At 40.4% G+C, this 12,033-nt stretch overlaps 1 protein-coding gene across 2 annotated transcripts in view; it reads right to left on the reverse strand.

Annotated features, from left to right (window-relative positions):
• Positions 1-4,475: 4,475 nt before the first annotated feature.
• The window catches only part of galnt18a (UDP-N-acetyl-alpha-D-galactosamine:polypeptide N-acetylgalactosaminyltransferase 18a), a 303,599-nt gene continuing 296,041 nt past the window's right edge, over positions 4,476-12,033 (reverse strand). For both annotated transcript variants that reach the window (XM_033635588.2, XM_078168258.1), the window contains exon 11: positions 4,476-9,361. In XM_033635588.2, the coding sequence (XP_033491479.2) occupies positions 9,215-9,361 (147 nt within the window). In that variant the 3' untranslated portion in view covers positions 4,476-9,214. The remainder of the gene's footprint in view (positions 9,362-12,033) is intronic.

Raw genomic sequence — 12,033 nt, forward strand, 5'->3', positions numbered from 1 at the left:
GGTGGAACATTTACTTGTTATGTTACTCAATGCATGAAGTGAGGACATGAATCCATCAGCACACCTTAAATTTCAATGTGATAACTTTGACCAACCTTTCCAACCTTTTTATTGTCTCTCTTGGGTGACATACCCTTCTATTAATGAGTGGATCTTCAAGCGTTTAAAAATATGTTTGTTTTGACCAGATTATGTAAGCTGCATGTATTCTAATCATCACTTGGAGAAAAAAAAGCATTGTGGAGCGTTGGTCCTGTGGGCTACTTCAGCACTGTGCTTGCTTTAGAAGCACAGACTAAATGCACAAACCCACTATTTTTAAATACTCCATTGAGAGAGACTCTCACTGCACCCTGTTCTATTTTGTTCTGACAATGTCGGCATGCAACCCCTGTTCAGTGTACGATAAACAAGGTGCAGACTTGCCAGTGTGTCACCTGTGATGAGGAAATACGGCGAGTGCTGGATGGAGCAGTGAGCTATCTGGAAATCCATCGGTAAAAAAAAAAAAAAAAGAAAAACATTTTTTTTCTTCCTTTACCTCTGGAGGCACAGCCCGGAGTTTTTCGACTAACGGAAGTGCAGGGGCCTTGGTGATCGCTCACGCCCTTCACTTCCGGTGGTGCCCCCAGGGAATCACTGTGTTGTTTACAAATACTTCGGGTAGAAAACCAGCAGAGTTTAGCTATGTATCACATTTTTCACGTCACTATATCACTGTGTAGAATAATCTGATGTTTGTTAAGTCTATAAAGACAGTGATTGAACAAACGTTACTATTTCTGTGTGTTTTGTAATTAATAACATAATTATCGTAGATTAGCTGGGCTAACCATTAGCTGTTAACGTTAGCCGTTATAGGTTTCTGTAATAACCATAGACTGTATAAAAATAAGGTAATAATTCAATAAAATGTCTGTGAATAAAATATTTTTTCCAGCGGATATCTTAGTTACAACATGATTGAGCTAGCAAAGCAGTTTTGTGTTGCTATGTGTGGTATTTATTCAGTTATGGGAAATCACGATGTCTAGAAAGCATCAGTGGCTGCAGCTGACAGGGACAGTTAGCAAAGCTAACATCAGGACGTCATCTGTTAAAAGCCTCCCGTTGTCAGATACGACATGAAACTACTCCAGATAGCTCAATCATGTTGTAACTAAGACATCTGCTGCAAAAAAAATTTTTTTTTCACGTTGACGAGACAGCGTTTTTTTTAGACACATTTCCTGGGGACACCTGCGTGTCTCGGCCACGCCCCCTCCATTATGACTGGCTAAAGCACAGCATTGTGCATAGTCGTCTTTCACACAGGGCTGCCGACAGATTCTACAATGTAAATTGCAGAATCTGTCTTGAGAGATTAAGCAGTGAGTGACAACAACCCTGCCCACCTTTAAGAGGACTGTTTGTCGTGGAAACGCTAGACAGACCGAGAGTCTTGGTCCCATGTCTGAAGGGTTACTTTTGTTTCCAAAGGTACCATACCAAAAGTGTTTGTTGGAAACTGGGCTTTACAAACTAATGCCTGGGTCTTCAAAAGGAGGTCCATGCCCCCTTGGGCCTCCTCAGAGTTACTGCAGGGGGGCACCAAATTACTGTTTGGTAATTTCAAAAAAATTCAAAAACAGCTAGCCCATTTCTTGGATGCCCGGGAATAAATACTAGGGTGTAAAAAGCATCTAATTGCGGTTGCCACGTTTACTTACGTAGAGAATGGTGTTACTTCTTCCACCACAGGCCTTTAATTTGCTGCATTGTCTCAACATGTCTGTATGCCATCTGCTAACCTAACACCCACTGTGTCAGATGTGTCGATCAGTGACTGAACATTCATTGTAAGCGGAGGTTAAAAAAGAAACGCAGGACAAGTTTTGCCATTATCATTTTTTACTATTGGTACTTATAAATATCCAGTTTAAACACACTAATAAAATAGCATGGACATTTTCATGACTTCGTAAATTAACAGCTTCCCAAAAATTGAGATACTTTTAAAATTTCAGGATCTACAAACCTGAGCCACAAAAATAACAGAAGATCAACACAAGGTTTGGTAACAGATGCTACACAGTAGCCGATAGGAGACACACACTTCCAGTCCTCCACAAGTTACAGTGCTTTACCGCTGTGTTATTGGTACCTCAGTGGGCTGTGATTGAAAAAGGAAAGCTTTGAATACATAATAGCCGGATTAATAATGAATAGGTTCATCCTGTTTTTGTGTTGAATTATTGATAGAAACTGTTGAAGGCTGGGGCTTTGAATAATTGGGCGATCGATTGCAAAACAGTTATATTTAATTCAGAGCTTTATGACAGTGTGTAACTTTTGTAGATCCATAAATGTAGAGCAAATGATTCAACAGCAGTATTATGCAGGTGTCAAATCAGCAAAAGCAAAAATGTATTCATACATAAAACAAGCATCCAGACATTCTCATATCTCAGTCACACATGCCCAGTCTATGTGAACTTATGTTTGTTCCTCACTTCTATGCAAACACTGGAACATTTTAAGCACAGAAAAATATCCAGGCACATAACACAATTATGTGTTATGGATAAATTATATTAAAAGAAATAAAGTCTTCTATTGAAGAAGGTAATTTCTCTGTATATTTTTTGTGCCAAAATTGCCCCATCGTTTGCTCTGAATTGAGAGACATATTTAACTTCATAAGTCAGACCCACATATATGTCTAATATTGTTTAATCAAATGCCATAGGGTGCCATATTTCTCTTTTTGCATGCACATCAATTCTATTTTGTGGAGAAATTATTACCATGCCAAGAAATTATTCATTGTGTGCTAATAATTTATCTCCAGCATCTTTTGTGCTAAAATTGCCCCATTGTGCACTCGAGATTGACCAATTAAACAGTTTCATGTCTTTGGGTGCAATATTTCTTGGGATGAGCTACATGAGGAGAACAGAAGGCGATACTTTTCTTTGTTAGTTCAGAGTTTTGCATGCCCCCCATGGTTGGTAGTAGATTTGAGAGGTGTAGAATTGACAGTTTACCTGCTCACAATCCCCTTTGTTGAATTATTGCCTGGTGAATATTCATGGTTCAGAGCGTTAAGGGAACAAAGCAACAGCAAAATTTTAAAGGAAAAATCCCTCCTTGGATGCTCATCCACTGTCGGATACCGTCCATCTGTTATGGATGATATAACATCCATCTGTTGTATTCAATCCATTTATTTTATGCCACCCATTATCTGATCCTACTTCTGATCAATTCAGTTGTGATGTCCTACAATTCCCAGGCTACCTTTTAACAAACCACACAGAAGGGGTTTGACCTTGTTGCAGCTATGTAGGTGGAGGATGTAATGACAAGCTGGGTCCCCTTTCAGTTGGTGCCTTCTAAAAAGATATGTCCTTCGGAGGACTGAAGGCTAGCAGGCTGTACCTGCACCTCCTACTGAACTGAGATGACAGAGGATTCATCAAAGACGCACTGTGACGTGTTCCCCTAAACTACTGTGTGTGTGCCTTTTGGCTGTCTTCATAAAGCCAGTATTTTGTTTAATACTAAAAAGTTGCACTCAAACAAAAACAACAAAGCAGACACTAGAATTATACCTCTGCAAACCAGTCAAGTTTCAATTACAGTTTACATCCATGTCTGTGAAAACATGGATGTTTCACACACATCTTCTCCCCGGCAGCACAGAAGATCTATACAGTCAGCACAGTTTTAAGGTGGACACCCAGGATTAGTGTCTCTAATTCAGTATCTGACCAAGTGTTTCCCCTTCTGTTCCTGAGATATGACATTGAATAATGGAGCGCTCCAGGAGTGACAGTTTTTTTGTAGGCTGACACAGACGTTAGCATTGCACTAGTTCCCTTGTCAAAAAGCCTATGGGGTTTGCTGCGACAACAAACGTTTTTGATACTTTCATGTTTTACTCAGCAAGACAATCTTCACAAATGAACACCATTTTCATGATTATTGAAATCTAAACGCAATTGCCAGAAGTAAAAAGCTAATGTCAGGCTGTAAATGAACTACACTATGGTCACATGACATCACCACCATAACAAGACTGTAAAGTCATGCTAGGTACGGCTCGGCGTGATGACATTGTATAGTCTCACTTAGCCTCTTGTTGGCAACTGCCTTTTTTACCACTCATAGAAACTCCAAAGTTCATTAGTGGTTTATGTACTGACATATTTTATGTTGCAGAACGCTTGTGTTAATCCCAGACTTTATTTCAGGCATCTAACCAAAACCCATTCAAAAAAACCTATTGACTCTGAGACGACAGAACTGTGAGTGGTAAAATACTAACTCATTTCTGAGTTTTAGGACTCATTCCTGCCACACTCTATGGCCAGAAAAGTATTTTTTTTCTTCTTTTGCAGAACATTATGATGTCACAGTAAAGTTGGCCTTTGACCTTTTGGATATAAAATGTCAACACTTCATCTTTACTTTACCAAATTCTTATCAGTTCATTTTTGAGTCTAAGTTGATGTAAGTGCCAAATATGAAGAAATTCCCTTTTGGCTTTCTTGAAAAATCGAGTTCACAAGAATGATCCAGATGCAGGGTCACAATTGACCTTGACCTTTGACCATCAAATTCTGATCTGCTCATTGTTGAGTCAAAGTGGATGTTCATGCCAAATTTGGAGAAAACTCCTTAGGGTGTTTGCTGGAAATATCGTGTTTATGAGAGTGAGATAGATGCAAGGTCGCAGTGACTTTGACCTCTGACCACAAAAATCTAATCAGTTCATCGTTGAGTCCAAGTGGACATTTATGCCAAATTTTAGAAAATTTCCTCAAGGTGTTCTTGAGATATCATGTTTAAGAGAATGGGATGGATGGACAACCCTAAAACATAGAGCCTCCCCACATGGTCAGCATGCAGGCATAAAAACCAATGTTAAACTCTGGCAATTTCCATATTTAATTAATTAATTTAAAACTTAAATTATCAAACAATGATTTGGCGCCCCCCCCCTGCAGTAACTCTGAGGACCCCCTAGGGGTCGCAGACCCCTTATTGAACACCCAGGTCACAAAGAATGAAGTTTGAAACTGCCTAATTGAATGGGATTTGAATTTAATTGAATGAGTTTGAATGAGAGCCTGATTTTTGAACCCACAAAATGTTTGGGTTCTTTTTTATACCCCAAATGAGCTTTATTCTACTGTAGTGTTCTCAATTCTGAAACAGAAAATGTACCCATTCATACCCAGAACAATCCCCTGGGCGCTTTCATTGAGTGCGTTTACATGGACAGTTTAATTCCCTTTTCATTCAGAATGAAAGTTCATTCCTATTAAAAGTGATCTTGTAAACACCTAATTTGGAATGAAAATGGCCAATGTGATTGAAAATTCATTCCGATGTAAGGGGATGGAATATTACGTTTCTAATTCCGAATGAAAGAATTTCTCGCACTTGTATACACTCATTCCTCTTTAAGTTCATTCCGGTCTTTCTGCGCATGCTCGTTTCCTTGCCCTTCTGGCGCGATGACGTGTATGGCGCTCACGCGACTTGTTGCACTCACCGGTTTCCATTCACCAAAGCACGGTCTTCTATCTCCCTTCTTCTCCTCAACAGATGAAGCATTAGCAGAACAAAGTTGCTGTCGTACTGCTGCTTCAAGAATATAAGCAAAACAAGCCTGAAAAAGGCACTAAGAACGGCGTCGTCAAGCATCTTGTTATCCGGAACGAGGACCACAGTGTTTTCTTCCGGTAAACGTAAACACATAACATCCGCCCCGCCCCCTATCCAATCAGAAACCTTCCCTGCCCCAAACCTTGCGCAGATCCGAATAAAGGCGATTAAACTGATCTCCTGTGTAAACCCTCATTAGGAATAAATATTTCCCATGTAAACTACCTGGAAAGACTTTAATTCTGAGTGATTTCATTCAGATTTATTTCATTCCAAATGAGAAGCCATCATGTAACCGCACCCAGTGTCATCTAGAACATATTTCACCATTCGCTGTCTATGGAGCAGCTCCAGACTTTATACCCAATGACATCACAAACTTTAGTTTTAGCACTCTAATTTTTGGATTTGTGAGAGAGTTGTCCATGTTTACTGATATTCTTGGACTGTCTGAATTTTGAAAATTGGTGTAAATCCAGTTTAAGCTTATTTTGGTGATCATCCAACTAGGATGAAGTATTATCAGTGTAGCATAAAGTGAGCGGGGTGACTGAGGGAAAAGAATGCTGTATTTCTTAGTGGAGGTTATGGATGGTGACAGTCCTGGATCTTAAATTCAGAAGGAGGACTTTGAAGGAGGAGACCTCTGACTTAAGACAGTAAATATCTGAACTTGAGTTTTTGCTCCAACACAGCCATCTTACACCTCTGCAGGCATCTGTAATTATTTTGTCTGATTAGACATCTTCTCGAGACTGTGTGGTTGTATACAGTCTGTGTTACATATTGTTGACATATTCTTGTGTAAATGTTATTATCTCTGTTATGGCAAGACAACCAAGCCTTTGATTCTTTTGAAATATATAGTATTTGGTTCACTCAATATAAAACATTTAAACACGAAACATTTAAAATGGTCAAAATATGTAAAAACACCAGTGTGGATTAAGTATTTTAGGGTGGATTTTTCCTTTAACTCCTTATTTGTCATATCAGCCCCCCAAGAACATGATATTTAATGCAGCAGCTTTCACAACCCTGACCCTCAGCTTTTCTCAGGTTTGAAAGAACTTTGCCCAGTTTTTTGGACAGATGTTCTTGCCTTGAAATCAGAGCTGTGCTGGGGTTTCTGCATCACTTTCCTCTTTCAGCCAGGTCTGCTTAATATGGTTGGCAACACATTCTCTCTCCCAGCAGATCATATATGCCAGCGTGATTAATGGCCCTACGCTTCAAACTATTACGGTGTAGTTACCCATTTGCGAATTTGGGTTTCCAAGGATAACAAAGGCAAAAACTGCCCTATTCTTTGACTGACTAGCACTTGTCACTTTCGTTGGTTAGGCTTAGGCAAGAGGACTGAGATTGAACAGAATAAGAATGTCAGGGTAAGCCGATCAGAGAGCGAGAAAGAGAGAGTAGGGTAATTCATGCCTTTAATATCCTAAGAAACAAAAATTTGCTACCCCTCTAACAGTTTCTGTGTCAGTTTTGTGCCAATTTCTGCTCTTTAAAAAATCCTGTCAGTCTTCACAGGAAACATAGGTTCTGCCACAAAAACTACTTTGGGTTTAGAAAAATGATTATGATTTGGATTAAAATAACTACATTTGTTACAGTAATGTGATGATTATATCACATGAAGTACACCAGTAATTATGTTACTTGACGTCAACTAGAATTACCGCCCGGTGGTTGTATGACTCTGTAAGATGCATTTAGAGTTACGTCCATGTCCGCCCAGACTTTTATATATACATTACAGTGGACAATGCTTTCGTGATGGACACCCATGATTAGTGTCACAAATTCAGTATCTGACCAAATGTCTCCCCTTTTGTTCTGGTGTTGAAAAATGGGCAGAAAACATTATGATGTCACAGTGAGGATGACCTTTGATCTTTTGCATATAAAATGTTGTCACTTCATCATTTTACATATTTGTGGGAAATGTTGTCATAATTAGCATGTGAATTGTTGAGTTATGGTCAAAAACATGTTTTATGAGGTCACATTGACCTTTGACTACAAAAATCTAATCAGTATGTAGTTGAGCCCAAGTGGACTTGTGCCAAATTTGAAGAAATTTCCTCAAGGTGCTCCTGAGATATTGCATTCATGAGGATTAGACAGACTAGGACAAAGTGACCTTGACCTTTGCTGATCAAAATCTAATTAGTTCATCTATGAGTCCAAGTGGACGTGCCAAATGTGAAGAAATACCCTCAAGTCATACTTGATAAATCCAATTCATGAAAATGGGAATTTTCTCCATATAGCCACACATATGTATGTATCTATGTATATATGTACGAAAGGATGGACGGACGGACAACCCTCTGGCCATGGCTCTCACTAGCACAAAAGCATAAAAACTCAAGTTGACTTCTGGTATCCTCACAGGACACGACCACTGGTCTTCTGGGTGAAAGTCCGGACTTTCTCTGTCTCTCTACTATGTTATTGTTGCAGACAGTCTCACACTGGAGTTAGTTGAAAGGTGCCTTGTGTGTTGGTAATAGAGGCCAAGGGCCACCGACCAGGCTGCCATATTTGACACCCTGGAAATGAGAATGGGTTGTAATACCAATGCTGCATGAGCCAAAGTTGTGTTAAGTGCTGGTGATACAGGAGCTAGGAAATCTAAAATCTTCTTGTTCAGATTAATCTTCTGCTCTGTCCACAAACATGGCGCCTGCCAGCATGATGGACAGCTCCGCCTCTGATCAAATTAATTCTACAGCACACTCCGAAACTTCTGAGGGATACAGTTTCTATCACAATGTCAGTTTATATCACTCACTGGTTATTCTCCACGACACTTTGTCACCTTTTTGTGATACTGAGGAAATCTGCAGCATCTGTCCTGCCCACAGTCTGAGTCAAACAGTAATAACTTGAAATCTGTCTCCTCCACATAATTTGTGTAACAAATCAGCCTGTTTGCATTGTAAAATTGCTAGATTTTTCTACGGCATGTTCAGTCACTCACCTTGCATTTCTCCCTCTGCACACAAACATATTGAAACCAATACTCACTCAATTTGTTATAGTGATTGTGCGTTGAGACGGAAGGAGTACAGGCCCTATCATAAAAGGTGGACAGGGACCCAAAATACTGCTCCTGCAATAACCAGAGTGCTTACATGATTTCATGGGCCTGTCCCATGAAACAAGCAGCTATATTTATCATTTCGATTGCAGAGAGGGACGTTTTAAGAGCCCCGGCTCCATCTGTGAGTGTCTCTTCTCTCAGGTCATTGGTATAAAACGGTTATTAGGTTACTGATGGTCCGTGTCTGATTGAAGCACATCTTTTCCTATGCAGATTCTCCTTAAAAATAGGTCTGATATTAAAGCTCATTTTTTGGACAAGTACTTTGCTGCTTACTTCAGCATTTTTCCCATTTCTAACTGGACTCATTTTTTTGTCTCCACCAGAACTCTGTGACAATTGATCGTTGATCTGGGTCAGCAGAAGAAGTCCTCAAACTTCCTCACTGACTCGAGCAGTCCATCACAACAAAGGTGTTCCATTAGCCGACTGGTGTCAGTGTGTTCACTGTGGCAGGACAGTCAGTATGTTCGTGATGGTCCATTTCTGATCTGTGCAGTCCTGAATGACCAGCTGAAAGCTGAACTCTGACTGTCTGCTCTCCACCAGCTCCAGACAATGCAGAGACTCCATATTCTGGATGGAGCCACCCTAATGGGAAAGAGAAAGAGAAGGTGAGGGAGATTTGCAGGACACAAGCAATAATGCACAACAAGATGATGATGGTCGTGAAAATAATGGATGAGAGAGGTAAAGAAGCCACTCCATTCAGTGTTGTGTTCCCTCAGCCAAATCCATTATTTTCACATCTGAGTGCATTCAAGGGCATAGGCTTAATTTCAACACTGGAACAATTAACCAGGGTTCCAAGGGTCATTTCCTAGGAAAATTTGAGCATTACACACTTTGTTTCCTGCTTTCTGGTGATTTTCTCGGCACGGATTTAAAGTCTGCCTTTATTTATGTAAAGGAAAACACAAAGCCTAGGTGGCAGATGACAATTCAAAATATAACTAGACTTTTCACCTCGCAGTTGTACAGTATACATGCAAAAGTTTGGGCGCCCTTGGTCAACATTTCGTTTGTTGTGAATAGTCAAGTGAGTAGAAGATGAACTGATCTCGTAAAGGAACGAAGTTAAAGATGAAACATGCTTTTCAAGATTTTAAGCAAGATTTGTGTATTATTTTTGTTTTTTTACAATTTGTAAAAAAAGTAAAAAGTGAAAAAAGGAAAGGAGCACCATGTAAAACTTTGGGCACCTAAAGGCAATTGAGCTCTCAGACAACTTTTACCAGGGTCTCAGACCTTAATTAGTTTGTTCGGAATACGGCTTGTTTACAGTCATTGTTAGGAAAGGCCAGGTGATGCAAATTTCAAAGCTTTCTAATACTCTAACTCCTGAAACCTTGTCTCAACATTCAGCAGCCATGGGCTCATCTAAACAGCTGCCTAGCACTCTGAAAACTAAAATATCTAATGCCCACAAAGCAGGAGAAGGTTATAAGAAGATAGCTAAGTGTTTTCAGGTAGCTGTTTATTCAGTTTGTAATGTAATTAAGAAATGTCAGTTAACAGGAACTGTGGAGGTCAAGTTGAGGTCTGGAAGACCAAGAAAACCTTTTGAGAGAGCTGCTTGTAGGATTGTTAGAAAGGCAAATCAAAACCTCTGTTTGACTGCAAAAGACCTGCAGGAAGATTTATCAGACTCTGGAGTGGTGGTGCACTGTTCTACTGTGCAGGGACACCTGTACAAATACGCCCTTCATGGAAGAGTCATCAGAAGAAAACCTTTCCTGTGTCCTCACCACAAAATTCAGCATCAGAAGTTTGCAAAGAAACATCTAAACAAGCCTGATGCTTTTTGGAAACAAGTCCTGTGATTGACTGATGAAGTTAAAATAGAACTTTTTGGACGCAATGAGCAAAGGTACCGTACAGGCCAAAAGTTTGGACACACTTTCTCATTCAATGCGTTTTCTTTATTTTTATGACTATTTACATTGTAGATTCTCACTGAAGGCATCAAAACTATGAATGAACACATGTGGAGTTATGTACTTAACAAAAAAAGGTGAAATAACTGAAAACATGTTTTATATTCTAGTTTCTTCAAAATAGCCACCCTTTGCTCTGATTACTGCTTTGCACACTCTTGGCATTCTCTCCATGAGCTTCAAGAGGTAGTCACCTGAAATGGTTTTCCAACAGTCTTGAAGGAGTTCCCAGAGGTGTTTAGCACTTGTTGTCCCCTTTGCCTTCACTCTGCGGTCCAGCTCACCCCAAACCATCTGGATTGGGTTCAGGTCCGGTGACTGTGGAGGCCAGGTCATCTGCCGCAGCACTCCATCACTCTCCTTCTTGGTCAAATAGCCCTTACACAGCCTGGAGGTGTGTTTGGGGTCATTGTCCTGTTGAAAAATAAATGATCGTCCAACTAAACGCAAACCGGATGGGATGGCATGTCGCTGCAAGATGCTGTGGTAGCCATGCTGGTTCAGTGTGCCTTCAATTTTGAAAAAATCCCCAACAGTGTCACCAGCAAAACACCCCCACACCATCACACCTCCTCCTCCATGCTTCACAGTGGGAACCAGGCATGTGGAATCCATCCGTTCACCTTTTCTGCGTCTCACAAAAACACGGCGGTTGGAACCAAAGATCTCAAATTTGGACTCATCAGACCAAAGCACAGATTTCCACTGGTCTAATGTCCATTCCTTGTGTTTCTTGGCCCAAACAAATCTCTTCTGCTTGTTGCCTCTCCTTAGCAGTGGTTTCCTAGCAGCTATTTGACCATGAAGGCCTGATTGGCGCAGTCTCCTCTTAACAGTTGTTCTAGAGATGGGTCTGCTGCTAGAACTCTGTGTGGCATTCATCTGGTCTCTGATCTGAGCTGCTGTTAACTTGCCATTTCTGAGGCTGGTGACTCGGATGAACTTATCCTCAGAAGCAGAGGTGACTCTTGGTCTTCCTTTCCTGGGTCGGTCCTCATGTGTGCCAGTTTGGTTGTAGCGCTTGATGGTTTTTGCGACTCCACTTGGGGACACATTTAAAGTTTTTGCAATTTTCCGGACTGACTGACCTTCATTTCTTAAAGTAATGATGGCCACTGGTTTTTCTTTAGTTAGCTGATTGGTTCTTGCCATAATATGAATTTTAACAGTTGTCCAATAGGGCTGTCGGCTGTGTATTAACCTGACTTCTGCACAACACAACTGATGGTCCCAACCCCATTGATAAAGCAAGAAATTCCACTAATTAACCCTGATAAGGCACACCTGTGAAGTGGAAACCATTTCAGGTGACTACCTCTTGAAGCT

The sequence above is a fragment of the Epinephelus lanceolatus genome, chromosome 5 (assembly GCF_041903045.1).
Source record: "Epinephelus lanceolatus isolate andai-2023 chromosome 5, ASM4190304v1, whole genome shotgun sequence".
Taxonomy (NCBI): Eukaryota; Metazoa; Chordata; class Actinopteri; order Perciformes; family Serranidae; genus Epinephelus; species Epinephelus lanceolatus.